The following is an 18,397-nucleotide window of genomic DNA, read 5'->3' as shown; positions in this document are numbered from 1 at the left end:
CATGTGTAATAACCTAATCAACTGTACATACACAAACATCCACTGTGCAGAAATATGTTGTTATTATTTATTGTCATTGCTTAATTCACCCTCTTGTGTCTTGTGTGATATTATCACTACATTGAAGGTCAGTCCATCTTCTCCGTAAATACTACAACCATCTACCTCTTGTACATAACAACCTGACTCATAACCATATTTATCTCTGCACCTTTGCACTCTCTATTGCACCACTGCATTATTGTCTTTTGTCTCCTGTCTAGGTCTGTATGGTTTTAGTTTTAGTGTCCAAGTGTCTGTGTTACCCTGTCTAACATGTCCTTGTTTCTAAGTTTAGTCTGTCTGTTTATTATGTGTGTCTGTACATCGACAGCCAAGAAAACCCAGAGTCAAATTCCTTATATCTGTCCACATACAATAAAGCCGATTCTGATACTGGTTGTGTTTTCAGATTGAAAACTACAGGCGATAATCTATACTATTGTTTTAATGTTAACCAGAACAAACGGTTTATTTGGTATAAGTATGCTCGCACAGACCTGAACTACTACGAATATAAATACAAAGATAAAACACTGCAGACAGTTTTTGCCTGTCAGACAAAACTCGGGGCGGCAACGTCACAACGCGTACAGGCAGAATGTGGCCTGCTATTGATTAAAACCGCTGCCAATCAAATTTCTCTGCGCTCCCAATGGTCAGTTCTAACGGCTGTGGTGTCTCTGTGAGCGCCTGCTCTTTATTCCCCGGCGGTTGAAGTGAGCGGGGCGCGTGCCTGTGCTCGCTCCGCCCAGCTGTGAGGTGATGGTGGAGAATCAAACCTCCTGTTAGCAGCAGATAGCGGGGACAAGTGTATCAGTTTAACGGGCTCGTTAACGGCTCGTTAGTCTCCTGTGCCTGCTCGTGTTCAGTTGTTACGTTAGTTATCAAAAACTACCGTTGGAACAGTTACTTTCCGGCATGTCGTGACGAGGAGCGGGACCGGAAACACGTGCGTTCTGAGCCACGTAAGCTAACATCTGAACTCCGACTGAGTGACCAGTTAACTGTTCAGTGACTGGTTTGTGCTGACGTTCAGGTGAGCCGGCAGGTGAGCTCTGTGTTTGCAGTGTTTCCTCCTTGTCTCTTCACCTTTATTACTGAGCAACATGCTGTTCTGGTCGCACGCTAGTCCTAACTGACTACACAGGCACCTGACCTGTCTGATGACAGGCAGGTTATGTTGTTCAGCACTTGACGAACAGGGGCATCATGTGACTCTCGGTCACGTGACTCCAGGTGTGTGTGTGTTCTGAGTGTCAGAGTTACAGTCAGTTCGTGTTTTAACTTTAATTTCTGATCAGCTGCTGTTATTGATGATGTCACACTGAGGATCAGCTGATCACCTGTAATCTGATGATCATTGTTTTTGATCATCTGCCTGTCCTGCAGAGGTCCGGATGGAGCGGACCCCCAACACAGAGGACTCGTCTTCCTCTCAGGTGGTGGGGGTCAGTCTGTGTGACTCCGCCCCCTTGCTGTGGCGGGTGGAGGACCTGCGGTCAGTGAGGTCTCAGGGTCTGGTGGGGGCGCTGCTGGGCGCTCTGCCCCGGACCCCCCGACAGAACGGCCGCCTGGGCCGCCCGCTGCTGCTGCTGCCTGAGGAGGAGCGTCTGCTGGGTGAATGCCACGCTGCCGCTGCCTTACCCTCCGCTAACCAGGTTAGTTTACCTGATGCAAACCAGGTTAGTTTACCCACCACCAACCACAGGTGAGCTCTGATTTACAGGTCTTCACGGGTCCAAAATTTCGTGCCCAAACCCCAAGAGACCCATAATTGTGCGACCCTGAACCGAACAAGACCCGTCTATTATGTAAAAGCTAAGGCCCGAACTGAGTTATGTCGGACCCGACCCCGGCCGGCGAAACAGACCCGATCAGCACCGACTTCACAGCTGACTGCTATTAACAAGTTACAGTTAGTCAGCTGTCCAAACAAACCTTTTTTTCCTACCTGTGTGACGCAGCCTTCTCACCTGAGCCTGGCCGTGCAGATAATCCTTCCTCCGCCAAGAGAGTTCATTAAACACATCCAGGTTTCTTGTTATCCATGTCGTGTTGATAAAAACAGAGATATGATTCCACCAGTTATCTCAGATTAAAAGTCCACTTGCTGTCATTCAGACGGATGACAAATGCACTCCTCGTTTAGAAGCCACACACGTGTTACACGTCACTGCTCTTACTTTCTTCTCGTCTTTGTCCACAATTTACACAAACGAGGTTTTACCTCATTGTATTTGTTTTCTTTGAGCTTTTTTGTCCACATCAGTGAGGAAGGTATCCATCATTACCGGCTTTGGCTTCAGCTTTTCTCTGAACCTGCAAAACGTGACACGTCACTCAACTCGTTGTTGCTTTTTCTTCCGGTTTTTTTCCACTTTAATTCCCGCACGTTCTCATGCGAATGACACATTGTTGCAAGTTAAAATACACATGCAGACGCTCGCAGACACACTCAGACACACTCAGACACACTCAGACACACTCAGACGCTCGCAGACACACCCAGACACACGCAGACACACTCAGGCACACTCAGACGCTCGCAGACACACCCAGACACACTCAGACACACTCAGACGCTCGCAGACACACTCAGACACACTCAGACACACTCAGACGCACACAGACACACTCAGACGCTCGCAGACACACTCAGACACACACAGACACACGCAGACGCACGCAGACGCACGCAGACGCACTCAGACGCACTCAGACGCACGCAGATGCACGCAGATGCACTCAGACACACGCAGACGCACTCAGACGCACTCAGACACACGCAGACACACTCAGACGCACGCAGACGCACGCAGACACACTCAGACGCTCGCAGACACACGCAGACGCACGCAGACACACTCAGACACACGCAGACGCACGCAGACGCACGCAGACGCACGCAGACGCACTCAGACGCACTCAGACACACTCAGACGCACTCAGACGCACGCAGACGCACGCAGACGCTCGCAGACGCACGCAGACGCACGCAGACACACTCAGACGCTCGCAGACGCACGCAGACACACTCAGACACACTCAGACACACGCAGACGCACGCAGACGCACGCAGACGCACTCAGACGCACTCAGACACGCAGACACACTCAGACACACTCAGACACACTCAGACGCACGCAGACGCACGCAGACGCTCGCAGACGCACGCAGACACACTCAGACGCTCGCAGACACACGCAGACGCACGCAGACGCACGCAGACACACACAGCACTTTAATCATGAACACTTTCTAATCACGGCCGGGTCTTCCCCGATCCATTCGGGTATTACACATGATGTTGAACAGACCTGGAACCGAGGATTATAGAACGAGTCAACGAGATCGTTGAAGACCTCTACTCCGATTGTCTGTTGTTGTGGGCAGGATGCAGGAGGGGCGGAGCTGCTGGTGGAGCTTCACGAGGAGGAGCAGAGGAGGAGTTACGAGGAGCAGAGTGTCCTCGCTCTGCAGGACAGGAAATCAGCACTGCTCCGAGCAATGACATCATCATCAACAGGTGAGTCCCCCGCTTACACCTGAACTGGTCTGCTGCAGTCTGATCTCAGTCCTGGTTCTGTTCTGTTCTTTCAGTTTCTGGGACCACAGACGAGGCCCTGCGGGGCCGCCTGGAGGCCCTGGACCAGAGCTTTGCCTTCCCACAGTCAGCGCTGGCGGTGCAGCTGAGCACTGCGAGGGCAGGGCTGACTCACTGTGCCGAAAGCCGGGCCTTCCTGCAGGCCGACTGGCCAATCACAGAGCGGGACAGCCGGCGCTGCCAGACCAGGTACCACGTGTTCAGAGACCTGAGGGGGCGGGGCTTCTACCTGACCTCAGCGGGGAAGTTTGGAGGAGACTTCCTGGTGTATCCAGGTCAGTGACTCGGTGTCTCTGCGGGTCTGAAAGCAGAGTTCACAGGTTCAATGGTAGAGCGGGTCGTCCACTAAGCAGCGCGTTAAGAACATTTGTAATGTCATTAAAGAGGAAAACATCATGTTTAAGTTTCATCAAAGTTTCCTCGTGTTCGCAAAAGTAGTGATGCAGCCATGGAAACGTGCCATCATCCTTGTTACCATGGCAACAAACCCCAGGCTGCAAGGGAGGGCTAAGATTTAAACAGTTTAACTTTTTGTAATAGTTTTTTCAGTTCTTGTATTAGAAGAAGTAAAAACTAGACGAAGAAGAAAACTGATCACATTTCTGTGACATTGACCCTTTAACCCTTCTCCTCAGGTGATCCTCTGCGCTTCCACGCTCACTTCATCGCTGTCTGTCTGTCTGAAGATGAGCCTGTCTGTCTGCTCGACGTCCTGTCTGTTGCTCGTCTGGGATCCAACGTGAAGAAGACCGTCCTGCTCTGCTCACCGGGGGGACACCGAGGAGTTCAGTACACCTCCCTACAGTGGAGCGGGATGGTTTAGATACCTGACTGATTCGCCTGGGGCCTGGGGCCTGGAGCGTGGAGCCTGAGGCCTGGGGCCTGGAGCGTGGAGCCTGGGGCCTGGAGCGTGGGGCCTGGGGCCTGGGGCCTGGAGCCTGGAGCCTGGGGCCTGGGGCCTGGGGCCTGGGGCCTGGGGCCTGGAGCGTGGAGCCTGGGGCCTGGAGCCTGGGGCCTGGGGCCTGGGGCCTGGGGCCTGGGGCCTGGGGCCAGATTCAGACACCTGGCGTGAACAGGTTATTACATCTTTACATGGACTTTGTTTGTTGTCGACTGTGGACTGGATCATTATGGTCTCAGAGTGGTCAGGATCCAGTTTTAATCCTGGGCTCAGGTCTTCCAGGGTCACTGATGGTTCTCTGGGTCTCATTTATGAAAGTACTTTGTGACCTGGCAGCAGGTTCTGTTAAACCTGAACCAGGACTAACGTACAACACAACAGACCGAAGCTGGAAGGCGAGTCGGGGGAAACACCGACTGAAGCTGATGGAGGATTATTGACTCGGCAGCAGACAGCCGAAACAATACTGAACTTCTCCTTTAAGGACTAATGAAAGGCCAATCAGAAGCTGCTCCCAGTCTGTAAACAAGTCTTCAGTTTGTTTTTTAATTGTTATAAAAAAATAAATGTCATCTCTTTAATGTCTCTGTGTCCCTGTAAAACGCTCTGTCTTAAATACTTAATATTTAATCTCAGTACAACTCAGAGTCATGCCATCTGCAGAAGAAGATGACTGTAGTAGTTGGGTGTACAAGCTATAGACAGGAGGAGGAGTATACTGGTGGACCACTTTGTGGGGTGAACAGGAAGAACTCACCTGCGTCTGAACGTGACCAACACCAGCGAGATGGTGATCGACTTCAGGAGGAAGAGATACTCTGTATGTCTAACGTCTCCTCTGTATCTCTGCACAGACATAAATAACAAACACAGCACACAGCTTCAGGTGAGAACGCTTTAATAAGTGGACAAACACCAGTTTTGGACCTTGAACGCATCGTGAACCAGCACCAGGATCAGAGCAGGAGGTTCTGAGGGACTCTGATGGACCAGGTCCAGGTGTGGGCTCAGGTGTTCAGTAGAAAGGGGAGGTGCCGTTCCAGTCTATGGCAGCCCCTGCCCATTTGGTCCTGATGGTCATCTCCAGTGAAGGACTCCTCCTCTCCGGGTCTCCGTTGGGGTCTGTGGCCGTCGCCTCCCAGTGGTGGGAGTGAGTATCTGCAGCACAGACAGGAAACAACAACAGACGTCAGATGTGTGTATGGTACTGTGTGCAGTGTCCCCTGAGCCGCTGTGACGGGGCCTCACCTACTGTCAGGGTGGCGGTGCGTCTCTGGGTGCTCTGGCCGTTGTAGTAGTGCAGGTGGAACAGGTGCTCCACCCTCCAGTCGCACAGCAGTGAGCGCTTCACGCTGAACAGCACCGAGCAGCTGCTGTTCACGCTGCACAGCCACACGGGGAACCGGGGGGTCTTCAGCATGCTGCCCACCTGCACACACAGTTATCAGAACTGTTATTACATTGATAAAAGAATCAAAGCGAACTTTTAAAACTAGTTTATTCACAATTTGATCTATTAAACTAAAACTTTGAAATCATAAATTCAGATTTATAATAAAGCGTTAAATCTCTCTGATGGATTTGTTGGATGTCTAAGGCGTTTGGGCTGCATCTCATTTGGGACTCTTATTCTGAAGGCGCCTGTACGCTTAAACCAGTGGTTTCACCCCCCCCCCGTGCAGCTCTGCAGATCTAGTAGTTGTGACATGTAGATTCATCGTCAGCCTTACGCTTTCACAAAATTGGCCATGCTAAGCTAACAGTGCAGAACTGCGTGCATTGTTTTTATTGAGCCTTGCTGCACCCCCCGTTGTTACTCCCGGCCGCCCCTAGGGGGCGCGCCCCCCAGTTTGAGAATCACTGACTCAAATAATCAAACGTTTGTGTTCCAGTTTAAATGTTCATAAAAAGCTAAGTGGATCATTTTCTGGCTCCAGTTTCTGCCAGCGGTTTGAACAAGCTGTCAGAGTATTGATTCATCGAGTACTCTGATCAGAAATGACCTCAGTGAAGGTTACCCATAATCCTCTCTGCTTACAGGTCTCTCTGCAGCTCACTTACCTCTAACAGCAGATTTTCTGTCTGGTCGTAGCTGAGCTCGTCCTCCCAGCAGAGATATCGCACACACACACTGTGTCTCTTCAGGTGGAATTACTCGTCTGCTGCAGAACAAAGGATTCACCTCCGTGTCTGATGTCAGTCGATGGACGGATCGAGTTTTAATTACAGCGAGTGGAAGTTATGAAGAGGAGACCGGTACCCATCATTCATTCATCATTCATTCATTCATTCATGTTTTCTTCCATTCTCACTGATCCTGGTTGTCTTTAAATGTCACCAAACTAAGAAGGTAAAAATGTTTTTTCTCATGACTGGCCGTTTCTGCCAAATGTGCATTTAGAGTAACAACGCTGAGTCACCTCCACAGCTACATGTGCAACTTTAGTTTTGCAACGCAGGTGTTGCAAAAGTCAATGTGTGCAGATTCGTCACTTTGTGATGTCAGAGAGGCTGTAACCAGCGAGTTGTGGTTGTACTGGATTACAAGTTTGTCAATGTATTTGTGTAAATGTACACATTGTGAATATGTAAGTTCACTTTGTTCCTACAAGCTGTCGGGTTTTTTTCTGTGACTTCAAATTCAGCTCGTGTGTGAATCATTTATACGAGCTCAGATTTTTATTCTACGAGCATTTTGCAACTTATTTACCTTTTATACAAACACGCAAACGGACCAATCACAGCGCGGTATGTGAGCTCAGTAAACGGTCAGTGAAACCTCACCTGAGGCAGTGTGCCGCGCTCGCTCTGCTCGCGGCTCCAGTGCAGGTATCCCACGTCACTGCGGGACAGGACGCCCTGCAGGGGGCGCTCCAGAGGCCGGCCGTCCTCACAGAGCAGAGTCCCGTTAAAGACATGGGGACTGGCCCTGCCTGTCAGCAGCAGGTTGATCAGTGCCTGCAGAGACACACAGAGATGTCCTGAGAGCAAGCTCACACTGCAGGAGCACGGCAGGTAGACCGGTCAGCTCACCTGTCGACACACAAAGTTCCCCAGACTGAGGTACAGCAGGTGGGAGGTGGAGGAGTCCAGGTCCTCCTTCAGCCTGTGAGGAAGAGGACACATCACACACCTGTTAGTTTTCACTGTCCGCTCGCTGTGCCGTTCAGGCTGTAGGCTGTAGCCTGTAGGGGGCGACAGAAGGATTCAGTGTTGTTACCTGTGGACGGTGCGGGAGCAGAGGAGGCTGTACAGGAACAGGATGACTCCGTGACTCCCCTCGGCTGTGAACTGAAACGGGACAAACTGTCACCAAAGCGTCAGTGAGAGTGTCATCAGAGGAAACAGACGATGCACTCACACACTGAAGGTGCTCCAGGATGAACTTCCTCACTTCCTCTTTGTCGTTAAAGGTGAAGAGCTGCAGCTAAGACACATCACATGTCATGAACCCTTTCAAAGACAGAGTCCCGCGTGTTCTCACAGTGATGACATCACCGACCCTACTTAAGGTGCGTACCTTCTCTGTGAAGTTGTCCTGTTTGTAGTCCAGGTGAGGAGTGATGCAGTAATCTTCGGTTACCAAGGTAACAGTGGCACTGACCTCCTGGCCAGCCAACCAGAGGCTGTCAGACAACGCTGCTGCCAGCGCCCCTTCCTGGTCCCTTTGTCCGACCTCACACAGACTGGAAGCGGGGACATAGAGACACCTTCAGGTACAGCCGAGTACTGGCAGCATGATGACATCATCAAATACAGGTGTGAAAGGTCACAAACAATACTCAGCACTAACAGGATGATTACACTGAGCAGCAGAGGCTCGACCTTTAACCAGGACCATGTGATGAAGACGACACCTGTCCTCACCTGTGCAGCGTCCGTGTGTCCGAGCCGCTCTGTCTGATAAACAGCAGGTATTTAATGATCCGAGCCTGCACAGCCATCTGAACGACCCGAGCCCCGCCCTGAAACACACACACACACACACACACACACACACACACAGAGGAGGAGGAGTGAGAAGTAGGAGGTGACAGGAGAAGGAGTCTGAGAGTTGGCAGCAGTACGTGTTGCAGTAGGAACACTTCTACAGCAGTACTATGAGTATAACAGGTATGAGCAGGTGTTTCTCACCCTGTCTGTCTCCAGAGCGTACGATAGCTCTGAGTTCGGCTCTCTGAACTGGAAGGAAGATTTCCTCCACTCGTAGTTAAAGACGTGAAACGTTCCTCCAAACAAAATCGTCCTCAGGCTCTGAACAACGAGAGAACTCATGAAGCACGGAACAGGAGAAATCCCTGCACACGTATGAGTACATCATAACAGTAAACAACAGTTAGATCAGACCTGAGTGCTGGTGCACAGAGCAGCAGCACTGGGACTGACACACAGACACACTCTGATTCACTGGATGTTTGCTCATATCTGCTGCTTGTGGAGCTGTTTGTAAAAACACATCACACTGCAGGTCGTGCTGTTACACTGAATATCAGCACGACCTGCACTGTGATATTTATCTAATATGAACCACAGGGTGCAGGAAACTACACTTACTGTTCCTGACAGACAGACAAACTGTCTCACCTCCGTCAACTGCGGGGTGACAGGTGTTCCTCCGAGCCCCGGGGAGACGATCAGCCTTCTGGGGATGGAGCAGAGCTGTGGGAGGGTCCTGCAGGGGGGAGGGGCCTCCTCCTGCTCCTCCTCTTTCCCCACATCCAGCAGCCTCTGAGGAGAGGAGAAAACTCCTGAGCATCCCAATTATTTAGTCTCCTTGTTTCCTCTCTCCTTGCATGTTGTCCTTTGGTCTCTGCATGCATCCTCAGGGGGAGGGGCCGGGACTCGTGTGACAACATGAATGCAGTTAACCATGAAACACATGTCAAAACCTAAAAGACACATTATTATTATCATTACTGTACAAGCAGTTGTTGTAGTTATAGTTGTATTAGTAGCTGTAGTAGCAGTAACAGTAGCAGCAGTAGCAGCAGTAGTGCATCTTCAAAACCAACTTAAAAGTCTGTGAAAAGCTGCTCAGCTCTGCACTCACTGACCTTCCCATCTTATAGTCTTTATGGCTTGATTTTATTTGACGAGCATGCATGTAGGATGTTCTACTCTGTGTGTAGCTTTGCATTTTTGGTGTGTTCTTTCTCGTGTAACTTTGTTGTATACTGTTTTGTATGTATTGTATTGTCCTGTTTTTTCTTTTGTGTTGACCTGCCAAGGGACTATGTGAATTAGCTTAAAGCTATAATCTGGTACGGTGCATCAAATGGTGACATTTATGTTTTAAACTGTACATGGTCCCTTTTAAATAAAATACAATAAATACATAAATAGTAGCAGTAGTTGTAGTAGTTATAGTAGTAGCAGCAGTAGTAGCAGTAGCAGTAGTAGTACTAGTAGCAGTAGTTGTAGTAGTTATAGTAGTAGCAGCAGTAGTAGTACTAGTAGCAGTAGTTGTAGTAGTTATAGTAGGAGTAGTCGTAGTAAACATTGTGGGGACTCACGTCAGAGTTTTTGTCCACTTCATGTTGTAGCAGCTCGATGTAGTCCAGCCTGCTGTCCGTCATCACAATGGCTACTGAGTTAGTACTAATTGCTACTGATAATTGTTCTATTACTGATAAGACTACGACTGATAGTAGTACTAATTCTGTGAGTAAAGCTGTTAGTCACAGTTCTGCTCTAGTTCCAGGTTAATATCACACTAATCACACTGACCTGAATCGTCCTGAGCAGAGAGCAGCTGATCCTCACACACCTGCAGCAGGTACACCTACTGAAACTGTAAACTGACTCTGTGTGTGTGTGTGTGTGTGTGTGTGTGTGTGTGTTTGTGTGTGTGGATCACATTCACACCAGCCGGCAACTGAAAACCCAGTGCAGCACAGAGACAGAGCCAGCAGGGGGCAGCATCCATCTCATTCATCTGTTTGGTGCTCTCTCTCTCTCTCTCTCTCTCTCTCTCTATGTCTTCATTTTAATTAATAATGTTTAATTTAATTGATCAGTTAGTCTAACTTGTATTTATTATAATGTTCTTAGTCTACTGTATCTGTGTGTGCGTGTGTGTGTGCGTGTGTGTGTGTGTGTGTGTGTGTGTGTGTGTGTGTGTGTAGATGTACAGGCAGATGAGGGTTGTTGCTCTGGCTTGTGTTGGTCACAGTGAAGTTAAAGGTAAACACTGTGGGAGCTGACAGTACAATGTGCAGGTTATATATTTGATGTAATGATGAATACTTACTGTCCCATGTTGAGTTTGCAGCCTGCAGGAAAAATAATAATTATACTAACTTAGAATCAATCAGATGACTCTGTTAATGGAATCTGTTATAATAATTTGTGTTATATAAACATAAATACAAAATAATAATTTTACAGCAAAAACTTTCCTCCAGCTCTGCAGGTGAGACACCTGGACCAGGATCTGCTGTAGCTCTTCCTCCACCTGAACACACACACACACACACACACACACACACACACACACACACACACACACAGATGCAGCAGATTAAGAACAATATTCAAATAAAAGTTGACTAAATGATCAATTAAATTAAACATTATTAATTAAAATGTAGACACACACACACACACACACACACACACCTGCTGTGAGCTCATGTCAGGTTTTCTCTCTGCAGAAATAAAGAAACATGTTATTATTCATATTATTACCTGACTTCCTGTTTAAACTTTATTTAAACAGACTGCAGCTGACAGCGTGTTGCCTCACAGCAGAGGAGTGCTCGCTCTGCAGACTTTAATGACATGATGTGAAACAGACTACACACCTGTTCACTGACCCTCGTGTTCACTGTGAGACTGCAGATAAACACTCACCTCACACCTGTTCCCCTGAAACAACGCGCTCGAGTGAACATTTCAGTTTTCAGAGTATTCTTTAAAATCAGAACACAAATACTAGATTCACAGATGAAGCCATCTTTACTGCACTCACCTGCTCACATCACCTGTTCACATCACCTGCTCACATCACCTGTTCACATCACCTGTTCACATCACCTGCTCACATCACCTGCTCACATCATCTGCTCCCATCACCTGTTCACATCACCTGCTCACATCACCTGCTCACATCACCTGCTCACACCACCTGCTCACACCACCTGTTCACATCACCTGCTCACATCACCTGCTCACACCACCTGCTCACATCACCTGCTCACATCACCTGTTCACATCACCTGCTCACATCACCTGTTCACATCACCTGCTCACATCACCTGTTCACATCACCTGCTCACATCACCTGCTCACATCACCTGCTCACATCACCTGTTCACATCAACTGTTCACATCACCTGCTCCCATCACCTGCTCCCATCACCTGCTCACACCACCTGCTCACATCACCTGCTCACATCACCTGCTCACATCACCTGTTCACATCACCTGCTCACATCACCTGCTCACATCACCTGTTCACATCACCTGTTCACATCATCTGTTCACATCATCTGCTCCCATCACCTGCTCACATCACCTGCTCACACCACCTGTTCACATCACCTGTTCACATCACCTGCTCACATCACCTGTTCACATCACCTGTTCACATCACCTGTTCACATCACCTGCTCACATCACCTGCTCACATCACCTGTTCACATCACCTGTTCACATCACCTGCTCACATCACCTGTTCACATCACCTGCTCACATCACCTGCTCACATCACCTGCTCACATCACCTGTTCACATCACCTGCTCACATCACCTGTTCACATCACCTGCTCACATCACCTGTTCACATCACCTGCTCACATCACCTGCTCACATCACCTGCTCACATCACCTGTTCACATCAACTGTTCACATCACCTGCTCCCATCACCTGCTCCCATCACCTGCTCACACCACCTGCTCACATCACCTGCTCACATCACCTGCTCACATCACCTGTTCACATCACCTGCTCACATCACCTGCTCACATCACCTGTTCACATCACCTGTTCACATCATCTGTTCACATCATCTGCTCCCATCACCTGCTCACATCACCTGCTCACACCACCTGTTCACATCACCTGTTCACATCACCTGCTCACATCACCTGTTCACATCACCTGTTCACATCACCTGCTCACATCACCTGCTCACATCACCTGTTCACATCACCTGTTCACATCATCTGCTCCCATCACCTGCTCACATCACCTGTTCACATCACCTGTTCACATCACCTGTTCACATCACCTGCTCCCATCACCTGCTCACATCACCTGCTCACACCACCTGTTCACATCACCTGCTCACATCACCTGTTCACATCACCTGCTCACATCACCTGTTCACATCACCTGCTCACACCACCTGTTCACATCACCTGCTCACATCACCTGTTCACATCACCTGCTCACGTCACCTGCTCACGTCACCTGCTCACATCACCTGTTCACATCACCTGTTCACATCACCTGTTCACATCACCTGTTCACATCATCTGCTCACATCACCTGCTCACATCACCTGTTCACATCACCTGTTCACATCATCTGCTCCCATCACCTGCTCACATCACCTGCTCACACCACCTGTTCACATCACCTGCTCACATCACCTGTTCACATCACCTGCTCACACCACCTGTTCACATCACCTGCTCACATCACCTGCTCACATCACCTGCTCACACCACCTGTTCACATCACCTGCTCACATCACCTGCTCACATCACCTGCTCACATCACCTGTTCACATCACCTGTTCACATCACCTGTTCACATCACCTGTTCACATCATCTGCTCACATCACCTGCTCACATCACCTGTTCACATCACCTGTTCACATCACCTGCTCACATCACCTGCTCACATCACCTGCTCACACCACCTGTTCACATCACCTGCTCACATCACCTGTTCACATCACCTGCTCACACCACCTGTTCACATCACCTGCTCACATCACCTGCTCACATCACCTGCTCACATCACCTGTTCACATCACACTGTTTCATCTGTCTTTATGTTTAAACTCATCATTTGTTATTAAAGGAACAAAACTCACAAACAGATACTAAAGAGAGGAGGTCTTACCTGCAGCCGGTCAGAGTGAAGCCTCACCTGAGACACGCTACTTATTCAACACACACACACACACACACACACACACACGCACACTCAGACACTCAGACACACACACAAACACACACACACACACACAATCAGACACACACACGCGCACACACACACACACACACACACAGGCTGAAGGAGCTGCAGCTGCGTCTCAGTCTGCCAACAGGAGGATGAAATCCTGGACTTTAATTGTCGTCCTTCTGAACAGGACACCACGATTAAAAACAAGCAAACAACAGGACGGCGCCACCGCAGGGCCTCGTCGTCGGGCTCTCCACAGGAGGGTCCTGGGCAGACCGGATGTTTGATCCGTCAACACGTCCTGAAGAGACAGACAGTGTCGGTGTCACTGCAGGGGACGAGACCTGAAGAAAACCTGCTGCTGCCTCCTTCAGAGTCCAGAACCAGATACTGAACCTCCTCCTGAGGGACGCTCTGATCCTGTCAGAGCTGCTCCTGCTCATCTTTCAGCTTTTCTCTCTCCTGGACTCCAGTTTGAGTCTGTCCTGAAATTCTCTCTGTGTGCTCTGTGTTTGGTCTCCACCAGGTCCTCATTAAAAGATCTCTTTAGCGGCTAAATGCTCCTCTACTAGCTGCTCTCTGACTGTCTGTCTGCTGCGCAGCAGGAAGTGTACGACAGATTTTATGGCTTTTATTCTGAAAAGGACACTATGAGAGCACTGACAGGGAACCTGAGAAACCTTTATCAGGAGGAGGTCCGGATCCAGGACTGTGACGTTCCATGAGTACTGTGAATCAGGGCCAGAATATGTATCAATAATACTTCAGTTTTATTCAGTTGTAATTCACCTTCTGGCCACACACGACAGCACTGAGCTGTGCCAGACCCTGCAGTTCCTCTGGTGTCCACTTGAGGCTGTCTCCAGCAGTGAGTCAGTCCCCATAGAGCCCCATGTTAAACTTCACAGCAGAAATAAACATGTTTACAGCCTGGTACAAAAAACAGTTTGGGTCTCTATAGCTCATTTCTCTCTTCATGACAACTGTACGGGGAGAATCTTTACACAGCTCACCTGTTTACATTATATTAAGGCTTAAAGTGACGCAGCATTAGGGGCGTGGCCTCTTTGAGTGACAGCTGGGAGCTGCTAGCTGTCTGCTAGGTGTCCCCTCAGCTAACTCAGTCACTGAACGTAACCTCTGGGCCGTGTTTGTGCTGTTGGAGCCTTTTGGAGATTTGTTCATGTAAATATCAGACAGATAATCTGTGTGTGCGCTTTATTGGACGAACAGACCGTCCAACACGTCTCACACACTGTTTCTACACTCATTACTTTATTTAGATGTTAGCACTTACATATAAACATAAAACATACAAATGTTGACTGAATCTAATGTGAATGTGCAGATAACAGTCAGAAGTTTAACAAGCTTCAGATAAAAACAGGAAACTTACAGTTAAAAAATCTAATCTGTATTAAAAAGTTAATTAAAGTTTATAAACTTTATATTTTTCACATGAAGAACTCGTTAACAGGAAACAGAAGAGATCAGAGAGACTGTTCTGAGACGCTCCTGTAAACTCAAACTTTCTGTCTCTCAGCCCCGCCTTCTCTCGGACAGGAAGCGATGTGTCTTAAAATGGCTGCTCATAGTTGATTCTCCCTCAGCCTCATGTCTCCTCAGGGGGTCAGTACATGAGGTCAGCCGCCCCCCCGCTCAGGTCAGCCTCTTTGCTGTCCTGAAAGGGGAGCTGGACCCCGGCCAGCCGGATCAGCAGCAGGTTGATGGCGTGCAGGAGGAAGACGAGGAAGAAAAGCCAGAAGCATCGGTCGTAGCTCTCGCTGTACGTCTGAAACAGGAAGTTCACCTCGTTGAAGTTGGCGATGCGGTCAGAGAGATGATGGAGCTTCACTTCGGATGCAAACAGAATCATCACCAGACAGCTGCTCACACCTACAGGACGGACACACACGGTACATATTTAATATAACATAAGTTACAACAATAAACTTTGTAAACGTTGTAATCGCACTCTGATCTGATTTGGCAGCATCAGGCCACCGTACACAAACAGCAGAGAGGGACTCGTAGTACTCGTGCATACAGTAGTTTGTCAGTACAGAAGAGGGGTTTCTCACAGCAGATGAAGGTCCACAGGTAAAGTCCCATGGGGCCTTGCAGCGTCTCGTACGGCCTGCCAAAGGCGTTGAAGAAGAAGAAGCCGGTGGCCACAGAGGAGAAGAGGATGACGACACCGCAGAAGAAGACAATGGTGACGTGGAGGCCTGCTGGGACGGCGCTGAGCAGGTTGGGGAAGACTGGAGGAAACACAGGTCAAAGGTGAGATTCATTCTTAAATAAATATGTGGGTGTGAACACAGAGTCGCTGCTGTGTGTCCAGAAATCTCCGGCACTCACAGGATCAAGTAGAACTGACTTTAATGTGGGTCACAGGAAACGATACTTTGTAACTTATTTTGGGAGTTGTGCGCGCTGCCACTGCTGTGTCCAGAAATCTACCATCACATACAAACACGACACATTCACACAGTTCTTCTTCTGGTTTCTTTGGTTTTGGAATTTTTTTATTAAATATTTGTGATCCCATAAAATGATGTTTAACAACAATAAAACATGATCAGTGTTCAAGAGTTGTCAAAGAGCTCAGAATAACCTTTAACCCTTTAAAGTCCGGTGTCGCTTTATCTGGACGGAGCTGACGTCACTCTGACAGGAGACCCTGAAGGTACGTGTACTGTGTTACAGTGTTTCCATGTTATAGTGCTGTGTACATTCATCTGACGGCTGGAGGCTACGGAGACCCTGAAGGGTCAAAGTTCAAATACCTGAACAACTTTTTTTATGTATCAGTTTGTCTTTCTTCTTCAGTGTTTCTGCAGACAGACGGCCAATCACTGTGTGCTGATGTCACTGAAGATACAGGTCCTGTTAGCAGGAAACACACACACACGCTTGTGTATCTGTGTGTGTGTGTGTGTGTGTGTGTGTGTGTGTGTGAGGCCTCAGACAGACAGAGCAGCTTTGTTTCTGTTGTTCTGATCGCTCAGGCAGAAGCTCGTTAGTGAAGGACAGCTGCTCTCGTTAAACTCTCTGCTCCTTTACAGGCCTCAGCTTCATCACACGCACACACACTGTTCCAAATGAACGTAAACCACAGAGGTTAAACTTAACAGTCTATATAACGCTGACTGTTTCCTGACATCTCGTCTCAGAAACAGAAATGTGACGAACAAACAACCTGGTCAAAAGGTTCATTTTAAACTACAGCATAACAGTGAGTGACATCACTGTGAGGTCACTGTGATGTCACTATGACTGTGATATTTAGACAGGTACAAGTATTTCAAACTAGCTGGTAGTTTGAGCTGTTACGCAGGAATTAGTCCCATCCCCGATCACATCTATTTACAGAAGCTCTGAATTATTCACAGCCCGTCTCTGACACCTCATCAATAAATGATGAGCAGGTGAGATCCCTACCTGAGAATCACCTGAATATCCTGCACAGTTAACACACAGCACACCTGTCTACAGGGGTAACACACAGTAAACAGCACACCTGTCTACAGGTGTAACACACGGTAAACAGCTGTCTACAGGTGTATCACACAGTAAACAGCACACCTGTCTTCAGGTGTAACACACGGTAAACAGCTGTCTACAGGTGTATCACACAGTAAACAGCACACCTGTCTTCAGGTGTAACACACGGTTAACAGCTGTCTACAGGTGTATCACACAGTAAACAGCACACCTGTCTACAGGTGTAACACACAGTAAACACCTGTCTCCAGGTGTAACACACAGTAATCACTGAACAGCACACCTGTCTACAGGTGTAACACACAGTAAACACCTGTCTCCAGGTGTAACACACAGTAATCACTGAACAGCACACCTGTCTACAGGTGTAACATACAGTAAACAGCTGTTTACAGGTGTAACACACAGTAAACAGCTGTCTACAGGTGTAACACACAGTAAACAGCACACCTGTCTACAGGTGTGACACAGTAAACAGCACACCTGTCTACAAGTGTAACACACAGTAAACAGTTGTCTCCAGGTGTAACACACAGTAATCAGCTGTCTCCAGGTGTAACACACAGTAATCAGCTGTCTACAGGTGTAACACACAGTAAACACACGGCACACCTGTCTACAGGTGTAACACAGTAAACACACATCACACCTGTCTCCAGGTGTAACACACAGTAAAATGCTGTCTCCAGGTGTAACACACAGTAAACACACGGCACACCTTTCTTCAGGTGTAACACACAGTAAACACACGGCACACCTGTCTACAGGTGTAACACAGTAAACACACATCACACCTGTCTCCAGGTGTAACACACAGTAAAATGCTGTCTCCAGGTGTAACACACAGTAAACACATGGCACACCTGTCTACAGGTGTAACACACAGTAAACACACGGCACACCTGTCTCCAGGTGTAACACACAGTAAACACACGGCACACCTGTCTCCAGGTGTAACACACAGTAAACACACAGCACACCTGTCTCCAGGTGTAACACACAGTAAACAGCTGTCTCCAGGTGTAACACACAGTAAACACACAGCACACCTGTCTACAGGGGTAACTGTCTGCAGGTGTAACATACAGTAAACACACGGCACACCTGTCTACAGGTGTAACACACAGTAAACACACAGCACACCTGTCTCCAGGTGTAACACACAGTAAACAGCTGTCTCCAGGTGTAACACACAGTAAACAGCTG

At 48.5% G+C, this 18,397-nt stretch overlaps 3 protein-coding genes across 4 annotated transcripts in view; 1 reads left to right on the top strand and 2 right to left on the bottom strand.

Moving 5' to 3' along the window:
• The first annotated feature begins 807 nt into the window (after window positions 1-807).
• On the top strand, window positions 808-5,113 carry tsen34 (TSEN34 tRNA splicing endonuclease subunit). 2 transcript variants are annotated; one of them, XM_069668061.1, is made up of 5 exons: window positions 808-1,078; window positions 1,432-1,700; window positions 3,436-3,568; window positions 3,643-3,921; window positions 4,282-5,113. In XM_069668061.1, exons 2-5 carry the CDS (start codon window positions 1,440-1,442, stop codon window positions 4,467-4,469), a joined length of 861 nt encoding a protein of 286 aa, XP_069524162.1. In that variant the 5' UTR covers window positions 808-1,078; window positions 1,432-1,439; the 3' UTR covers window positions 4,470-5,113. The 2 variants fall into 2 exon arrangements, with proteins under 2 accessions (XP_069524162.1, XP_069524161.1); XM_069668060.1 differs by having other exon boundaries at window positions 808-1,090.
• Window positions 5,114-5,480: 367 nt separating this feature from the next.
• mindy4b (MINDY family member 4B) lies at window positions 5,481-10,123 on the bottom strand. Its single transcript, XM_069668946.1, has 11 exons — window positions 10,061-10,123; window positions 9,132-9,275; window positions 8,682-8,801; window positions 8,415-8,512; window positions 8,068-8,233; window positions 7,909-7,974; window positions 7,768-7,838; window positions 7,581-7,653; window positions 7,332-7,505; window positions 5,796-5,976; window positions 5,481-5,705 (listed from the first exon to the last, which is right to left on the bottom strand). The coding sequence occupies exons 1-11, from the start codon at window positions 10,121-10,123 to the stop codon at window positions 5,563-5,565; spliced, it is 1,299 nt and encodes a 432-aa protein (XP_069525047.1). The 3' UTR covers window positions 5,481-5,562.
• Window positions 10,124-15,124: 5,001 nt separating this feature from the next.
• Window positions 15,125-18,397, bottom strand: part of clrn1 (clarin 1) — a 3,611-nt gene continuing 338 nt past the window's right edge. The window contains exons 2-3 of the mRNA XM_069668063.1: window positions 15,766-15,945; window positions 15,125-15,580 (exon numbers count right to left, since the gene is read on the bottom strand). Coding sequence (XP_069524164.1) covers window positions 15,315-15,580; window positions 15,766-15,945 — 446 coding nt within the window. The 3' untranslated portion in view covers window positions 15,125-15,314. The remainder of the gene's footprint in view (window positions 15,581-15,765; window positions 15,946-18,397) is intronic.

This window comes from Semicossyphus pulcher, unplaced genomic scaffold (assembly GCF_022749685.1).
Source record: "Semicossyphus pulcher isolate SPU_LCO1_2020_fin unplaced genomic scaffold, fSemPul1.0.p SCAF_19, whole genome shotgun sequence".
Taxonomy (NCBI): Eukaryota; Metazoa; Chordata; class Actinopteri; order Labriformes; family Labridae; genus Semicossyphus; species Semicossyphus pulcher.
The sequence above is the reverse complement of the archived record's forward strand: the minus strand, read 5'-3'. Positions and strand labels throughout refer to the sequence as shown.

Excerpts from the sequence above, each read along its gene's own strand:
- tsen34 (XM_069668061.1), top strand. The coding sequence starts at position 1,440 with ATGGAGCGGACCCCCAACACAGAGGACTCGTCTTCCTCTCAGGTGGTG. Across the intron at positions 3,569-3,642 it reads AATGACATCATCATCAACAG|TTTCTGGGACCACAGACGAG; the intron begins GTGAGTCCCCCG and ends CTGTTCTTTCAG. Across the intron at positions 3,922-4,281 it reads AGACTTCCTGGTGTATCCAG|GTGATCCTCTGCGCTTCCAC; the intron begins GTCAGTGACTCG and ends CCTTCTCCTCAG.
- mindy4b (XM_069668946.1), bottom strand. The coding sequence starts at position 10,123 with ATGACGGACAGCAGGCTGGACTACATCGAGCTGCTACAACATGAAGTG. Across the intron at positions 5,977-7,331 it reads AGCGCGGCACACTGCCTCAG|GTGGGCAGCATGCTGAAGAC; the intron begins GTGAGGTTTCAC and ends CTGTGTGTGCAG. Across the intron at positions 5,706-5,795 it reads CACCGCCACCCTGACAGTAG|ATACTCACTCCCACCACTGG; the intron begins GTGAGGCCCCGT and ends TCTGTGCTGCAG.